The sequence below is a fragment of the Ammospiza caudacuta genome, chromosome 12 (assembly GCF_027887145.1).
Source record: "Ammospiza caudacuta isolate bAmmCau1 chromosome 12, bAmmCau1.pri, whole genome shotgun sequence".
In the NCBI taxonomy this organism is placed as follows: Eukaryota; Metazoa; Chordata; class Aves; order Passeriformes; family Passerellidae; genus Ammospiza; species Ammospiza caudacuta.
In genome coordinates, this window is record NC_080604.1 from 10,242,465 (window position 1) to 10,262,047 (window position 19,583).

Consider the following 19,583-nt stretch of genomic DNA (forward strand, 5'->3'; position numbering starts at 1 on the left):
AGTTGGCACTGTAAACAAAAGAAATTCACGTGCTTTGTTAAAATCTCCTCTTGGCTAAGTCTGTAACAAAGCAAGACAGCCGGCATCCGTACTGATCCCAAACCTTGCTCTGCAGCACCACAGGGTTGTTTACCTGAGCAAGTTCTAAACTGCCGGGTTAGGCTGAGAAAACAGCTCCGCAATCTCTCCGGGGAAGCACAGCTTGTTGCTTCACAAGGCTACAAACTATCCTCATCTATTCACCTACCGATGCAAAATCCTAAATCAACGGTGACCTGATGATGGATTAGACAGCTTTGGAGACTACCAATACCTTGGAAAGAGAATCACAGATTCCCGACTGGACAAAAAATAGTATTTTAATCACCAATTAAAACAGTTTGACTTGAAATTGGCAAGGAAATAATACTCAGGAACTTTGATGAGATTTAACACAAGACCATTTCCTATAAATAAGGACACCAGAGATTCAGAATCCAAAACAAGTTTTTGCCAGTTCTCAAGTCTTTGGTCAATGTTCCTACCTGCCCTTTGTGACAATCACGTGTTTCTGTAGGTAGAAGTCAGCTGCTAAAGGCCTGAGGCAGGAGCATGGTAAGAGAAAATTGTGATCCCATCCTACCTTTATGAGAAAAACAAACAGCTGAACATTCATGGCCTCTGTTCCTCAGGGAGACAGGGACAGCTGCTTCAGTTACATGAAATTACACATTAGTAGAGGAACATAAGAAATCACAATTTTGTTTATGACTACAAAATTAGAATATACAATTTTTCCAAACTAAGTGTACAGAGTCAGGGGACATCTCACAGCTCTCTTCTTGCTAAAGAAACCTGCTCAACCTGACAGGAGAAAGCTCTGCAAAGCACACCTACAGACCTGAAGGACACTGCTGGTTAGAAAAGTCCAGCCCTACCCATACAGCACACACACACTCTATGAGCAAAACCAGACACATACAACCTTCAGAGAGGAAATACAGAAATGGTTCTGGTGCTAAAGAATTCACCTTTTCAATGCTTTGATACACTAAAAAACTACCAAAAAACCAAGTATTGTAATTGTAATAAGTCCTAAAAAACAAAAGACAAACAGTAGGTGGAAGAAGCTTGGCTAGAGTTTAAATGGAATTCAAACATGACATATTTCCCAAAGGAAACAGCCCGAGGAGGGCCGGTGCCATGGCCAGGAGCGCCCTCGGGGGACACAGCCCGGGACTTGCACGGCCCAGCGCTGCTCCCCTGCTCCAGCACACCCAGAATGAAGAGATTTATTCCCATTTTGCTATTTCAGGAATAATAAACCAGCAGATTATCAAATAAATTTCAATGGTTAATGATAAACTAATTTAACCCTCTAATCCTATTTTTTTCTCCACTTTCTTCTTCATTTGTATGGAGATTGGTGGGTATTTCCCACAATTTTCTGTTTTGTTATCGGCGCCCCTATGTCAACACAGCACAGAGGAAGAAGATGAAAGAGCTCTTTGGGTCAGTTGCTAATTTAGATAAAGGAGGATGTCCGGGGGAAGGAAAAAATCTCCAAACTTAGAAAATCTGATGGATGGGACAGAGAAGGTGCTATATACCAGGGCAGATACAATGAAAGCATAAAAACACCTTCCCTGTCGGCACTGTGCTACAAATCCCTTACTGATCTGCAGCTGACTCAGCGTGACCCCTCCCTGCATTGAGAACAGCAGATCTGAGAGGGAGGGAAACGTGCTGAAGCGTGCCCAGGTACAACCTGCCACATCTAGCTCTGTGTAGTAATAAATAATGGATTATAAAGTGTCAGATGTGAATGTACCTAAAGAAATAGCAAAGACACATCAGTTTTTTAAAAATTGAGTGTAACTTGTCTTTTTTTAATTTATCTAGTCACAAACACATATAGCTTTCAAAACAGAGCCATGTTTATCTTACTGTTCTGTACAGAGTGGGGTTGGGGAGACCCCAAGAGAGAAAAACTGAGAGCTCCTCCTTTCTGGTGCAGTTTGCATCAATTAATGAATCTTTGAAACAAAATCTTCTCTACATTCAGAAACACAGTATTAATTGAATTCACTGTTTTAAAAACAACTATAGAATCCATCTTTTAAAATTAAGACATAACTAACCAGACAGCTCATAAAACACAGTCAGCTCTTGGCCTTGACCACTGAGTACAAAGCCTGACAGAAGATGTCAACAAACCACCTCTATTCCTGCCAACAGGTTAGGTTCATTTTTAATTTATGCTTCTTTTAATAATTAAGTTCAAAGTCAGGAAAGAAAAACATGACTTCTTCATATTAACCAACACAAGAGGATATTCTGAAATATTTGCAGGTAGTTTTTTGTCACATATTTTTAGTGAGTTTCTGTTCATAACGACCCTAATACTCCTATTCATACAGGTTTTCTCTTTCCACATCAAAAGAAATGAGGCTGCTGAAGAATTTCCTTGTGTAGTTTTAAGGCAATGGAATGACAACCTAATACAGAAAAGCTGTCTTTTGTATTCCACAGATTTGCAGGTGACCAAATATTTTCAGCTTGAAAGATATATATTCAAATCATTGTCTCTTACAACACTTAGCTATTGCTATTTTCAGGGCCCCACAGGAAAACCCAGTTAATTTAACAAGTTCACCTCCAGCCTACCTTCCCCCATGAAGGAAAGATCAAATTACAAATCACCCTTTGTTTCTGATCTTCTGTTTGCAAATACTGCAATGTGTAAATATTCCCAAAGAAATACCTTTGTGTTCCTTAAAAACTTTATCACCAGCTCCCTCTACAGACATAGAATTAACTAAACACATGTAAGAACTACTTTTTTGGGGGGGGAAGGGAGGCAAGGAGAAGTGTCTTCCTATCAGTATTAGAGTATTAGCTAGAAACTCAACTGTAATAGATGCTGAACAAGTGTATAAAATAAAACAGACTGTTTATAGGAACAGATTCTGGAGTCAGTGAAAAGGAATCATGACCAAGGAGAAGAACCTTTAGAAAGAGAAGCAGGGTAAGCACACAGGAAACAGATGGTTACCAGTGGTAGATCACTGGGTTTGGGGGTTTTTTTACATTAAAAAAAAAAAGCTGCAGTTCATATACACACATGCACCCACAGAGAGGATCAAGATGTTTCAAAGAGATTAGCAGAAACTCACACTCAGCATCTCCTGCTCTGCCAGCGAGGATCTGCACAAGAAGGATGGAGTTGGTCAGGACAGCTGTTCCAAGGTGGCCCCAGGGACACTGCACAGGCAGGAGGCCGTGCCCAGGGCACAGGGGGCCTGAGGGGGCCGGTGGCTGCATGGGGACAGGCACAGGTCAGTGATGGTGAGCAACCCCCTGTGCATGGCTTGTTTGTCCGTGCCTTCTACTGCAGTCACTGCTAGTGCTGGGAAAAGCTGGGATTGTAACAAATAGCTTTGAGTCTTGTGAATTCCTGTAGTGCTAGCTAAAGCAGGACAGTGCTGAGTCCTGAATAAATGTGTGCAAGTGGTTCCTGCAGCCTTAAAGACCGTGGGCCTGAGCAATGCTGATAAGAAGCTGCATCTCAGCCAGACCACGCTGGGGTGCACTCAAAGAAAAGGTACTTTTCTTTTTTGGAGGCCTCTGACCAATATAGGATGATCTGAGGAATAGAATATTCCCCAAATGACCACCAAAGACCCTCTGATGCCTACTCTGACGTACATAAGCTCCAAGAAGTTATTTGAATATGCAAAAGAATTTGTGTGAGTGTTTAGCATGTACATATGAGCCTTGGGAAATGTAATGAATATGTAAAAGCTATAGAGATTTAAACCAGTGTTCTAGCTAGTGGGTTAGGCAGAAATATCCCCCTCACCTAAAATCTGGCACCTAAAATAAAAGTGATGCCTCTTCCTAATACTGAAATTACAGTGCTAGAGCATTTTATTTCTGATTTTTGGTGACACTATCATTGTCATTAGCAAGGGGTTAAGCCATGACAACTTTGAAGGAGGGAAGGCAGTGTTTTCCTTTACTTGGCTTGTTAACATGTTTCATATTTTTCAACAAGAAATTTCGATTATTTCTGCAACTTTTGTGGGTTTTTTTCAGAAGATAACAGAGAAGGAAAAGAAAATACATCAAGATGATGCTGCATATCTGAATGAGAAAATGAGACTCTATAGCATGAATAAGAACTAAGACAGATGACAAATTTCATCCTTGTTCTAAACTATACAAACTCATTTACTTCATATTTGCAAGACAGCACTGAAGGAGATGTTTTCATCTTCTACAATCATAATTTCAATTTACAAATGACCAAAACCTGAGTTAGGGATGGTGAGGCCTCCTTCCATAGCGTATTAGTTACTAACATTGGTGATCCAAGCCTGTGTTATTTATCACCCTGATAGCAGGCACTCTCTAATACATGGAGGGAGGAATGGGGAAGGGAAAACAAAAGGAAGTTTAAAAAATTTCACATACCAAAATGTGAAAGCCTGGTTCCTTATTAAAAGCTACACAGATTCACCTTCTCAGTACCAGTGATTCCTGTTCCAGCCAAGTGAGCTATTCACACAGTCCAAAGTGACATTTTCTATTAAACTTAGTTTTTTAGATTTCACCAGGATAGCTCATAAGGAAGAATACAACAAGATACTTTTAAAAAAACAGATGGACTGACAGATTTTTACATTCCTTTCCTACATCAAAGTAAAAGGTACAGTTTTAAAACATTCTGCAGCTCTTTAGAAATGTATTTCACTCCCTCTACACACTCCCTCTGAGCACTCAGTTTATTTGTCAGAGTACAAAAGCCTTGTCATCAGCCATGCACTAACACACATTCATAAACAAAATACCATTGAAGGCAGCCGAAAGATGTCATTACCTTTTACTTGGATAAAAATTTCTTGACATTCAACTGGAACCAATCAGCTATTTCAGAAATGTTTGCTGTAACTCCCTCCCTCAGCTAACAGCTATAATAAAGAGACATGTCACATTAAAAAAGCAGATAGGACCCAATAGTCATAACCAAGTATTCAGCAAATGTTTTAAGAGACACACAATCAACAAAAATTGTTTGCAGTATGACCTAGAGACAATGCAATCACATGTACAAGATGCAGGTTATAGCTTTATGCAGAAATCTAGTGAGTGATGATCTCTCACCAAAATAAAAACAACCTGCAAAAACCCACCAAGCAATAGCCTTCACTTAGTAAGGTGTTTTTTGAACAAGCAATTTCGAACAACCTCGGCTGCTATGTCCTTATGTGATCCCAGAAAAAAGCCAAGGGCGGGTGGGAAGGGGGAAGGAGAGCAGCCAGAGAGGAGAGGGCACAGCCCCTCATCCGAACCACGGCTGCCACCTCGTGGGCCGGGAGCAGCCCCAGCGCTTTTCTTTCTCAAGGCAAAATCAAGAGGTTTTTGATCCCATCCAGGATGAGGAAATGCAATCCATACTTAGTTTTGCAAGACATAATGATTGAACATATGTTTAAACTTGTATTTGCCTCTAGGGCATATTTTCTTCAGCTACAAAGCCCATTTCATGTACGCATGAGGCAAAGTCAGCAGCTGGTGAGTGCACTTACTTTAACCATTTCATCACACTCTCACCTCTCACTGTTTATGGGTGTGCTGCAGAGCCTCATGAGTCACCTTCTCCTGGATCTTCATCCACTTCCTTTAAGGGACTGCTCTCGGGCTGCAAGGCCCAATGCAAGTGATTCCCTTGTAACAATTTTCAATTCTACTACTCCTTTTATGGGCAGTGAAGCACTTTAAATAAACTGGGAAAGTTAGGTAAGATGGAAGTGATTTTACATACATACAGTAAATATTTATCTGCTTTATTAAAAGTGGTTGGGGATGATTGTTATGGTATGCTAACTGTCCTGAATATTTTATGGCTTTCCAAGAAAAGCATTTTCTCACTTTTTAATAAGACATACTAGAAAGCAACTAATTCAAGGCCTCTTGCAGATAAAACTAATTTTACCCAGCTATCTAAAATGTTAATCTGTAATTTATGGGGCTTCCTTTTTGCACACACTGTAACCTTGTATTCCCTGAACATGCATGTGCCTTTTGTAATCAAACATCTGCAGTTAAACCACACTTGACTGGAGCCAGTTTAATTCAGTCCTTCAGGATGACTCATTTCTACTGATTAAACAAGGACATAAGAGAAACAGGGAAAGTTGTGAAACTTGTTTCTCTTCTTACTGTAATTCCAGACACATAATTCTTCCTTCATCAACTGGCAGCTGGCAAAAGCTGCAACAGAGCCATGATGATTTATTGTCACGAAATCTGACTTCCCACACAAGCTACGAGTCAGCCTGTGCACTTGTCTGCCTGAGGTACAGAAGGCAGCAATTCAGCTGCTCCCTCCTGATCCTCACTGAGGAAGAAGGCTGTGTGATTAAAGCCACAGGCATTAAGGTAAGATCTATGTGCTATCTGCATTGTTCCTTATTAAGTGAAGATGCAGATTTTCAGCTGCTCACCATTGCTTTCCTTCTTGCTTTTACTCAGTCATGGGGATGTCAGTTCAAATATTGTTTTCATCTCAGTTGACTCTGTTATTTCTTTTTCATTATTGACCAGATGAACTTATTAAAAAAGCACTTCAAATACAGGTTGTACAATACTCCAGAATAATTACTTTTTCTATACCAAAGACTTCCCAGACATCTGCACACTTAGATATGACAGTAAGCTGCTCTTTTTCAATGTATGCAATGATGGAGCTGGGTTTAAAGTTGGTTTATGCAATACCTAAATTCAGTATCTAAGTATGTCTTCCTTCTCACTCTATGGACTGGAGTTTCAATAGCTTCCCCTCCCCACAAAGTCACCAGTCTCAGATTAGAAAAGAAAGCTGAAACAAAAACAGCCTGTTACAGCATATAAAACAAAAATGAAAAGATGTTACAAATTTTCTATCCTCAAACTCAGTTTAACCCAAGTCATAAGTACAGAGGCAGAACACACTAGAGTCCACATCTAACAGTGCTTGTTTGGTTATTTCTAAGATTTATTTACTCATAACATGAACAGTTTTCAGAGAAATTTTGTCTAAAAGTGATTAAAACTCTGTTATAGAAATAGCAGAACACCGCATACTTCATAAGGAACATGGCAGAGTATTTGGAGACAGAAATAGAAAGAAAAGGCACCAAAACTGTCATGAGACATCCAGGACCCAAATTTCAATTATTAGTTTTAAAAGGATTAAATACTCCCTGACTAAATCCTAAGTAACATCATGAAGGAGTGACTAGCAAGATTTCATCCAGCCTAGAGGAAGCATGTTATAAAATCCACACACAATAACACCTGGAAAATTTCCAATTCTCCTGCACATTTGTTTTGAAAAACAATGTGCCAGCCAGCTACTTTCACAGAAAGCCTGGATGAATTGACACAGTTCCCACTTGCTCCCTAATCTTCAGCTCCTTTCTCGCAATTTTCAACATGAAAACACTGAGAATCTGCCAAATCAGGAGCTTCTACAACCTCAAGGCTCTCAAGCTGCTCTCTTGCACACCAGCTCAGATAGCTGATATTGTTGATGTTATGACCATCCACCAAGTTCCTTCACCTTCCTGCTTATCAAGAGCAGCTTAATTTGGTTTGCACATGAACTGTGCCACAATACCCTGCAGTTATCAGACACTCACAGCAGTCACACTTCTGCTGCTACCGGCATTCTTCTGCTGCTGTAATCTTGTTTATGTATGTTGGGAGGGAAAAAAGCAACACAGCGAAGTGAAGCATTGCAAGTTTGGGAATCCAATTCTTTTTTCATCAGGTAGATGCACCAAACTATGCAGATGCAAAGCACTGATAAAGCAGAATGGCAGCCTTGGTAAATGGCTGTACAAGGTAACTGGGGTTCAGCCAATTATTTACTCTCCCCTCTGTTTCTAGGGGGCCTTATGCAACATCAAAGTCTTTTATATGCATCCTAAGTGATGTTTAAATGCTAGATAAGGTCTTGCTCAGAGCTTTTCTCTGTGAATGCTTTTGACTTAATTGAATATATTACCCTGCCACTGTACACTTTTGACAATAGACATTTCTAATCTTCCTATGACTAACACCAGTCCTTACCAAGACTCATATTTTCACGAAAATAAACCCAGAACCATCAGAATGTAAATAAGTTCCAAGAATCAGACAATGAATAAACAGCAATAAAAGAACAATGCAGCAAGGCAGTGCACCATTGCACTTTATTAGGCTGAGAAAAATAATGTTCATTCAACTGTAGCATTCACAGAAGCCCAGAATAAAAACTAGTATTTTAGAAACCTAACCAGACATGCACCACACTGCTATTGATAAGGAGGCCCAGGGAGGACTTTATCTCCAGGTTAAACTATCTCAATTCCCTCAGCTGCTGCTCATCACACTTGTGCTACAGCCCCTTCCCAGCTCCCTTGCCCTTCTCCGGACACACTCCAGCCCCTCAATGTCTTTGTGTAGTGAGGGGCCCAAAACTGATCCCAGGATTTGAGCTGTGGCCTCAGCAGTGCCCAGTACAGGGGGACAATCACTGCCCTGGTCCTGCTGGCCACACTGTCACTGATACTGCCAGGATGCCACTGGCCTTCTTGGCCACCTGGGCGCACCTGGGCTCATGCTCAGCTGTGCCAACCAACATCCCCAGCTCTTTTCCTGCCAGGCACTCTGGCCCCAGCCAGAGAATTTCCTTTCCAGTCACTCTGCCCCCAGCTGGAGATGCAGGGGGCTGTTGTGACCCAAGTGCAGGATCCATCTTTACCTTGCTGAACCTCACACCACTGGCCTTGGCCCATGGACCCAGCCTGCCCAGATCCCTCTGCAGAGCCCTGCTACCCTCCAGCAGATCAACACTCCCACCTAACTTGGAGTCAACTACAAATGTACTGAGGGTGCCCTCCATCCCCTCATGGAGATCACTGATAAAGACATTAACCAGAACTGTCGCCAGCTCAATACCACAAGCAGGATATAAAAATCAGCAAAAGACATCAAATGAAAAAAGTATTTGTGTCAATTTCCCACCCCTCAGTAGATTTCAGTAGATTTGTTTGTCAGGAGGGAAGCCCACAGTTCTTCTTCATCCTGCCCTTTTATTCAAAGACTTTGTTGAGAATGTTCCAGAAGAAATGCTTAAAAGAAACTACTTTAAGGTATTATTATGCTGTTAGTTTAATATTACACTAAAACCAAAGCAAAACAAAAACAAAGAGATTATTTGATTTCCTGACAGCATGCAACAGGAAACAGAACATTGATTTGCTAATATTTCTTCAGCTTTTCAAGAGTATTCCTCAGACAACAAAAAACAACATAAGGTAGGATTTTGTTCATATGGGTGTCATGCTTCCTGTCATGAATTTACTGGTTGTTTGCCACATGGTAAATAAATAATGCAAAAAATCCCTAGCAAACAACAGCAAGTAAAAACCAGCAGGCTCTCAAGAAAAGGCTTATTAACCCAGGTGGAATAGTCTCAAAGCCTTTTCAACACCCTGTTCCCTTCATGGAAACAAAGCAGGCACTAGAAATTGTATGGTCTGTGGCAATTTTCACCAAAAAATTGTTATGAAGTGTAAGGATTTCTCCATGTCTAGCCTTTAACATTGCAATTGCTTTTTTCCTCTAGCACAGAGTAAATTTTTCTCTATACACAAAGTAGTAACTATTGGCTTTGTAAGGTCTCCCAGGGCAGGAATCTCAGGAGCCTCAGAGCTCTGCAGGTCCTGGTACCAGCATGGCCCAGCACCCCAGCAGCAGGGGGAGATTAAAACATTTGCCATATGTGAGAGATTCCCTGAGCACAACTGCTGCACTGCTGAAATGAGCAGGAGTTTTTCCACAGCCCATCCCCCATGACACCCTGTATCATGTCATCTGCTAAAACCTCAAAAGCAAAATAAAAAAATTCACTTTTTCCTTCTCTGTTGTTGAATAATGCAGACTTAATGTATCAGTTAAAACAAATAATTATTTTACCTAATTTTCAAACTACATCTTCCAATATTGCTGCCTACTAACCTCTTAAAAAATTAGAAGCAATGCTTACCAAATTTTTTCTTGTTCCATTCCTCCTCTGGCACACTGGTTTATTACAGCAGGGCTACTCATGGTAAGACCTGAGCTTTCAGAACTCATTTTTTTTCTACAAAAGAACAATAACAAGAAAAAAATGCTATTTAAGTAAAGACTGTGGTTGCTAATTAAGTAGAAAATGGAAACTTTAAGAAAACCAAATACAGTATGTTTTACTCATTTAAGAAAATGTCCTACATCAATGTCATTAATTGGATGAATACACTGAGAAGGATTTGGCAGTTTTATGGACTTGCTAGTTATGCCAAATCCAACACTGATTGTCTTCTGTTTACTTTTCTGAACACAGGCCAAGAGAGTTGATGTCAGCAAGGCTGTGAGCAGGGCTGTGCACCATGGCAGCTCTGCTAATTCAGAGCAGCAGCACAGCCAGCACTGCTGGGGAATGATCCACACACACAACCTGGGGACAAAACTTCCATTTCTAACACAAAGATTTACAGAAGCTTTTCAGCATATTTTAATAACTTCAGATCATACTTTGCCCCTTTGCAGAAAATAACCATTCATGGCTGAAGTCCTTCCCTAAAACAGCACAGACACATTCCAGTTGCAATAGCAATTCCCAAGTTACACCACCTACAAAAGGTCTCTATGGTCAAATAAGTTTTCAGTAAATGACTTGCATGGCAAGAACAAACAAAGACTACATAATGCAAGTTAATTCCACCATGAAACAGTAATCATTTTTAGTAACAGGATCCACAATGTCAATCTGAAACTTGTGAGTCCTATAGCTTCCTACCCACTCCCACTTTCTTTTAAGGAAGGGAGGATATTTTTAGCTATCAGTCATCCTATTCAGCTGGATTTGACACCTAGTTTGTATTATGACCAGCACAAGACCTAGCTGATTAACAGAAACCAAGCTCAACTGTATATGAAATAAAACCTACTAGTATCTAACCAGAAAATAATCTGTGCTTGGCAAGATAACAATCCCTTACTTTTTTCAATAGGTACAAAGAACCATTAAAAAGGTGGTTTAACCTGTGTGAAACCTGGGTCAAAATCTGACTTGACAGATTTCAGGGACAGCATGAAAAGCAGCATACAGGGCACACATCCCATCACTGGCAGGTAGATAAGGCCAACCTGCACAAACTAAATGCTCTGAAGAAAATGCTCATCCTGGTTTCAAAATCTGCCCATGCAGGAGTGGATAAGCAGCCCTGGCAAAGCCCCTCTGTGAGGGCAGGAACACAGACTCAGCCATCTAACCTCCTTTTAGATCAGCACTTGACCTCAAATTTACTCCTGATTCTCAAGTGGATCATTTTAGAAGAAATTAAAAGAAAACAAACAAAAAAAAAATAAATAAAAGCCACAAAGGAAAAAAGCAGCAGCACAAAAACCCCACCAAACAAATCCACACAAAACCCCTTTCTTTCTATAAGTGGCTCAAGCAGCAACATGTGTTGAAAACGAAATTATTACCTGCCTCTGTAGTCCATAATAGCGCAGGAAAAGTTTTTCTTAAATACATGTGAAAGCAATATTGCAGGAGTCCATACTTAACATCTTCTGCAGAGTTCCCCTTTTTGAAGCAGCAATTTCCTAACCTGGGGAAAGCTCAAATTCTTCAATGATCACACAAGTTATGGCAACAAGAGTTTTACCTCCTCTTGCAGGCACCTGTACCAGAAGGTTGATCAAAGGTCCAGGGCAAGGTTACAAGGAGTCCATTAACTGTGAGTTGGAAGGTCAAAGATTCAGATTACAAGACCTCAAAGGTTGCCATTCCAGAAAAATATGGTACAACTTCCACTGTTTTCTAATGGGCTGGTACTAGAGCAGTAGTAGCTCAGCACTCTCCTCCCCACCCTTGGAAATATCCAAGCCAACACTCCATACCTATCTCTGCACTGAGGCTTCCACACTCAAACTGCAGCAAAAGCAGAGGCCAGAAGTGGTAAAAGTTACTGTTTAAAAGTTATTCTTTTCTATGAACAATTGATGATAAATGCTGACATAAATCTAACAGAAAATAAAAGAAATATGGTATTAACCTAATTTATGTTCTGAGATGCTCTGCAATAGAAAACCACCCAAAGTAATAGAGAGAGAAATACACATTGTCAAGCTCCCCAACTCCCCCATGTTCCCAGGCTGATATCTGAGAACAGCAGCAGCACACTGCGCACCTTGAGTGACTTTTGTCTGCATCAGCTTCTTCCAAACCACACTCCTGGTTCCGGGCTGTGGAGATGGAGGCACTGCCAGGGCTTGGAGGCCACCTCAGGCCTGCACCCAGCAGCTCCACCCAGCCACACCTGGAGGTGGGACAGCAGGGACTCAGACAAGCTTTGGGGACACACATGTGTCACACTGTTCCTCTCAACAGGTCTGCACAGCTCCTTGTTCACTCTCCACCAGGAGCAACAGGTAATTAAACAGCTGATCCCCACAATACTGACAAGTTTTATGGCCTTGTCAAAACACCAACGGGTTTTTAGTTTCTAAATGGCAAACAGAAAATTGGTATCTGTCAACACTTTACAAAGCCAGGGATACCAAGCATTACCAGTACTTCTCTTACTTGAAAGTCATTTCAGAGAAAGATTCTCAGCCTGTAGATTCTCTCCTTACTCATGCACCACAGAGCTCCCTTAAGACCCTTTCTTGAGAATAAATTTTTTTTTGTAAAAGTTAAAACATGTACAAGAGGAATGCATTTTTTCAATCATTAAGAATATTTTATGGACATATTTCCAATGAACACATACTGCTTCAGTAGGTCTAAAATGAAACTGATTTTTTTTTGTGAAAAGAAAACTGTAAGGCTTATACTCTCTAAAAAATATTGTTCATATTCAAAGTGAGCCACCCTTTTAAAACTAGCAAAGGCAAATTTTGTATATGTTTAAAAATATATCTATGCACACAGTCAGAATACTACCACTATCCTCAGAAACCACCCTCCAGTAACAAAAACATCTTAGAAAATGAAATGCAACTCAAGAAGCAAAAGAACAATGTTCAGGAAAAAATGCACTGTTCACAGGTGCCTCTTTCTCTATCACCATCCAGCTCCTGTTTGGACTTGAACTCTACAGCACAGGCAAGGTTCATGATGAAACTTGAAGGAGGAAAATAAATCCATCATCTTCCCTCCTAATAACTTGAAGCCAGATGCTAAGACAAGTCAATGAATATTAATTTAAGAGAGTGCTCAGATACATTCTGTTCCTCAGCCTCTGCACACTGAACCTTGCCTGCTCCAGACAAGGGGCACACTCCTGGATCAGGTGCTGTCCTGGAGATCAGGCTGCGCTGTAACAGCAGGAAGTGGGCAGAACAAACACATGACAAAACAAAGCCAGAGAGTTTATTCATAGTTTATCTATAAACTATAGATAAACTAAGTTTATCACTACTCTCTCTGTCTTACTGAGGAAACTCAAAGAAACATCCTTGCTGGTTTTGATGAGACATCTGAAATTCAGGATACTTTTAGTCTTCTATGACCAAGTATAGGTTGCCTAGCACTAGAGTCCCCAGAGGGAAACATGAACCTTAAAATTCTCTTATGTTATCTCTTCTATGCTTCCATTAAAAGTATTAACTCTGTTTTATACTGTAAATTCTGTTTAGAGTATTAACTCTTTGAACCCTAATCAGCCCACCTGCCTTAGAGTAGATTCTTACATCACCCAATGGCAGAGAAAAGCCTAGGAGTGGTAAGCCACTAGCTCAAATACTGACAAGTGCATTAAATTTAAGTATATTTTATTCATTTGTATTTAATTTTGGGAGTTCTGCAATTGCCCTTAAGGGAACAAAGCAAAGCTGGGGGAAGGGCTGTAGTGTAGCACAGCACTGAAGCCCCTGAACACCTGCACAGAACAGCACTGCAGGATTTCTTGAAGAGAAAAACATGAGAACGTTCAACAAAACTATTCAAGTCACAACACCCCATAGGCTCAAACCTGACTTATACCTGGACAAATGGGCTAAGTATTACCCAATCTCACTAAAACTGATTCCCTATACAAAGTCCATTCTCTCCTCCACCTTTTTTTCCCCCTTCCCCTTGTGTTACTAAGTGTAGATACACTTTGATCCTCAGGCTAAAAATATTTTTTGCCTTTCCCTCCACACCCTATTTGTATCTCTAGACCAGATAGTCACAGTAGCTGTAGTTAAAAAATAACATATCATTCAACAGCTGTTCACTACAGTTAAAGCAAAAATAATTAATATCTTCTGATGAAACACGTTCCCACAGTTCCTCACCCTCACTAGAATGCTTTGCATTGTTGAAACAGTATCTTGTTATACTTAGCTGATAGGAAAACCATGAGGAAAAAAAAGCTTTTCTGAACTCTAAGAACCCTCAATGCAGAAACTATTATTCTTCTTAATGAAAAAGAAGACAGTAGCAGCACTATGTAACAAAAATGAGCAACTACTACAAGGAAAAAGACGTTACCCATCCTCACTCTCTGCAGCAAATGTCTCTGTGCTCACACAGCCTGCAGAGCTGGTTACCTGTTAGCAGGTTTAGTGTGACATCTCTGAAGAGGCCATTCCTATTTCCTCATCAGCTGCCTGAAATCTGCTGTTTCTAGTGAATGGCCACGTTCACCCTGGCATTGCTTTGTGAAAAGCCACCTTTCCACACCCAAAGTCAGCAAACACGAGTATCTCCCATCCCCAAAGCACTCAGGCAGCTGCCGCCTTAGGCAAACAGTTTGCTAAAGGGCACATTTGAACTTTAAACCAAACTTCACTGTTTAACTGCATAACAACAAATTCTAAAAACAATATTTTCTTCACATGGTTTTCCTAAGACTCTCAGATACGGGAGCTGCAAAACATTTTTATGCCACTACAGCAACACTTCAGTGAAACCAGGTGAAAACTCAAGAAGCTCTTGAGGAACATTTCAAAGTAGCAGCCAGTGCTGAGAATTCCACTTTGTATGAGCACTTCAATCCAAGCCATCCATGCAGCATACCATAAACTTGGTTCCACACACACCATGGTTATTTCAAGTTTTGACCTCATGAACACATGGGGCATGTTTTTACTTACTTTCTTGGAGTCTTTAAAAATGCACCTGATACTCTATAGAATGTTTTGGAGGATCTTTTCAAATCCCTATTTTTGAGAGTTTTTATTCCTGTTCTGAAGGCATCCTAGTAAAAATATATGCCTTCTGTCTCTTCAGAAGTGCAGTTAAAATTTATACAGGTACTTGACAGAAGCATATACACAAAGACATTTGGAGGCAGCACTTCAGAGAAGCACAGATGCTGCACATTTTGGTGAATCTGTCACAACTCTTTGAGGTGACAGAGAAGCAGCTTTAAAACAATTGAATGATCCTGCTTCACAGCAAGTGCTGAGTTTGGCTCCCTCTCCCATAGACACACAGTTGCTATAGACAGCAAGAGTCCATCAAGCATATAGAAAAGACAATATTTAGTTTTGAGAGACCATAAATGTTGTACTTATTCTCAGCACAAAGTACATTCAAAGGCAAAAGACAACTATTAAATAAATAAATAGAAAAAAGTTCAATCCAGGCTGAAGCCAGAGCACTGACAGGAAAGAGTGCTCCATGCTGGAGAAATAGAGCCCAACATGAGACAACACTATCAATAGATCCAGTCCTTTGGCCAACTGAGCCTTTGCTCTTTTCCCTTAAAAATACCAAAATAAATGGAAGGCAACCAATAACATTGTAATCCAGCTAACACTGCCATCAATGAAAGCCCCTGGAGAAGTTTCCCAGCATCAAAGAGAGGACAAGGTTACATCCCAGACAGCTTTCAGAACCATGGTAAGAAAGAACAAGAAATAATTGAGAATGCTGGTTTAGTCTGTCTTGCACTCGAGCATATGAAATAATCCAGTCCATCACTGCCAGGAATAGAGGAGCAAGGACTCACCCACACTCTCCAATATGCAGTTACCAGGAGCTGCCGGTGGTTTCAAGTCAAACTCCAGCAGTGCAGGGCACAGTAGGAATGTTTGTGAGCTGTGTTGTCCCTTTTAGGCATAGTAGTCGATTGCATTACCAATTTAAAAAAATTTAAGGCTTCAGTACTCTTGTATCTTAAAACATGCAACTAAATCACTCATCTGATTAGGACAAAATTGAACATTGTAAAACACTTGCAAAGACTTCAACAAAGCATTTTAAAGAGAAGGTTTAAAATGCAGAAGGATACACACAAAATGAAATATACTGTTTAAGCAGAATACAGAGAACACCAAGTACTATATTCTATTCAACACACACAAGTATCAAGAACGTTTTTGTCATTGATATTGAAATTACACACACTGTCCTACGACAAATCTGTTTCTGGACTAAAAGATGCAGATGTTCTTATTTCAAGTCTCTGGCTTCAGCACCAGGCAGCAACCAAAACCACCCATCCCTTCTACCAGCATGCAGGGGGATTTCTCCAGCACTGCCCATTGCTCTGCCCTTTACCCCTCCCCAAGTTTTATTTCTTTTCAGCAAAGCAAGCAAACAGAACACATCAGGATGATACTGCAGCCTCCACTGGAGACTTAATGCCAGCCTTTGGTCAGTTTCCCATGCAAAAGGTTATCTGACTTTTATCACAAACTATGATTTCAAATGCAAATACAACTACTTTTAAGCTAAACATATTGTATTGTGTTTTGCAGTTGACACTAAGCAGGAAAACAATGTTGAGAGGTCCTTTCCAAAGAATATGAGTATTTATGTTCTCAATTTAGTGACTCATACAACCAGCAATTTGAGATTTATTTAACTCCATCCTCCTCAAACTTCTGTATTTGAAAGCAAGCACTAAGTTTCTATTCAAAAGTTGTAACAATAAAACACAAAGGGTTTTTTCTGTTTTTTTTTTAATCTAGATTTTATCTAGAGGAAAATTACTTCCAGAAGTATCTTTTTTGCTGTTTCTGTGAAGAATATTAAAAGGGCTACACAAAGCTAAGTCAATTAAGGAACAACTTACTAAACAAAAAAAAAAAAAAAAGGCATTTTCTGAAACTAGCACTGAAATTAAACCTTTTTCATGGTAAAGGCAGACTCAGAAAAACAGAAGAAAAATGAGATACAGCATGCATGCCCAGTATAAAGTTCAGGCAACCACTGTTCCTGTTCTTCATATTCTTCTCATCCTTTCAGCATATTCCTGCTTCCCTCATAATAAAGAGGTTTATCTTCAACAAAAATACATTAATAACAAAGTAAGACCAAGAGAATAACCACCACATTTTTCTCTTTATCGGAATCATCACTTCCAGGAAACAGCAGCAGGTTAAAATTTTATCTGCTTGGAAGGGTATCATATTTTCTGCCTAAAATTAAAATGATTATGCTTTTAGCCTACCATCTTATTAATCATAATTATTTAATTCAGGATTATTGCACAGTTCAATACAATTCAAGTTTGTCAAGTTTGCCTTGCATTTATATTCTTGGTTATTCAATACATTGAAGGGCAGACAGAGTTGTATTGCCCTAAAATTGAATTTTTACAGCTTTTCACCTGCAATTGCTAAGCACAGACAGAACCCAAGCCTACATGGGAAAGCGTGCAAGACCACCCATCCACACAACAATCAACTCACTTGAGATTTTTCCTTGGCTATTAACTACTTATATCTGTGGAGCATTAACCAATGTTAACTTTGACAGCACCTATTTCTGTAAGCAAAGTATTTCCCCTAAGAAATACACCCCCCTCACTGTCCTGGGGGGTGTCAGGCCTGGACACCCTCAGCACTGCACATGTCCACACAAACCTGCTGCTGCAATTCCTACCTGCCTTTTTTAATCTCTCCCAAGTAAAGGCCATACATGAGCAGAAGGAGTCAGTCACCCCCAAAACACACCCTGTCCAAAGAGCTGATTGTCATCTTCAGGAAATAGGTGACAGTCCTGACAAAACCTTCTGAAGGAGCACTACATGGGCACACTGCTGTATTAAAATAAAGCCAGTAGGATTCCTGATACAAGACACACAGTGTAATGGGCATACTCTTCTCCTCATTATAATACTGAAAATTAATTTAGGAGAAACAGTGAAGTGTTTAAAATAAATACAAAAGGCTGCACTTTAACAACTAAAATGTCTGAGAGATGATAGCAGCAGAGCAGCTGTTCTTGTTCTACAGAAACCACACAAGTCCAGATCATTCCTGCCAACTTTCCAAGTTTATGTAAGCTCCAGCAGTGTAAAAGCCAGTAAGCTTTTCTGATTGCAAGTTGTACCTCACAGTGGTTACACCTGCAGAGCTGAGGGCAACTACAGGACTGTGAGGGTAATTAACTCTACAGGAAGGGAAAAAGCAAGAACAATAGTATGGGGCACCTTCCTAGTTACATTTCTGATTGCATATATAATGACTTAACACAAAAGACCAAAACCCCCTCTCATTGCTAAGAATGTAAAGGTTCTATTTCTTGTTCAGTTCAAGCAATTTTTAGGAGGAATTGCTGCATTTTACCGCTGGCCATACCTTCAATCACTGCCCTCAGCAGTGGTCTGGGTAACACACATGTTACTGCAAAGACCTCTGTGGCCAGGCAGCAGCCTCCCCTCGGGCCACTGAGCAGCCCTGATTGGGAAGTAAATGAAAAGTAAATGGATGTACACACCCCTGTGTTTGGGTATTAACAGCCTGGTCCTTGGGCCAGGAACCCTTTCAGCTGATCCGGGCTGTGCCAGCACTGCGGGTTAATCATTGCCCACATTTGGGTACTTGACAGCCCATCCCTGCACGTTCTGCCCCCGCTGGCACTACAGGGGAGAACAGCCTGTGTGTGTTTGCACATCCCCTGTGCCACAGCTGGGGTGGAGACCCACACAGCCACATCCTAAATACACACTCATTTCAGAATAGCTACCTCATAGCTGTTACAGTCATAAGAAAAGCAGGAGGCGAGTTTTAATCACACACTAATGGAGTGTATTTACCAAGTCCTTTATTTTCCAATTTTTTTAGATACTACACAACAGTAAATTTACACACTCCTAAAGACTCATGCAAGGCCTCAGCCTTTTGTTAATTCCAGATTTCATATGACCTGAACAACTGGAATCCACAACACATCCCCACAAGTTGAGAGGCACATTTTGGTATCAAAGCAAAGACACATAAAGAGGCTAGTTGAGTTAAACAAAAGAGTCTTCCACAAATATATCATTCACCAGTTTCCCTCCACATTTCATAGCAATTAAATGGCAACAAATTGTTTCTCCAAATGCAGCTCTCACTCATACACTGAATATAAGTTGTCTTCAGTAAAATACAGCACCTACACAGAGTTCCAAAAGGATTCTAAATGCATTCATTACAGCATTTGCAGCAGCAGGCAGATGTTCTCAAAAAAACCCTCAAAAACCAAAAAGAAACCCAGAAAATTTCTTTCATCAAAGGAGACTGTTCAAAAACCTAAACCACTGAAACATACAAATAAAACACCAGGGTAAACAACATTTAAGAGGTCAGGTTAATTTCCT

At 40.3% G+C, this 19,583-nt stretch overlaps 1 protein-coding gene across 1 annotated transcript in view; it reads right to left on the reverse strand.

Moving 5' to 3' along the window:
* The window catches only part of ARHGEF3 (Rho guanine nucleotide exchange factor 3), a 112,991-nt gene that overhangs the window by 87,058 nt on the left and 6,350 nt on the right, over positions 1 to 19,583 (reverse strand). Inside the window, exon 2 of the mRNA XM_058812690.1 lies at positions 10,058 to 10,153. Within this exon, the coding sequence (XP_058668673.1) occupies positions 10,058 to 10,146 (89 nt within the window). The 5' untranslated portion in view covers positions 10,147 to 10,153. The remainder of the gene's footprint in view (positions 1 to 10,057; positions 10,154 to 19,583) is intronic.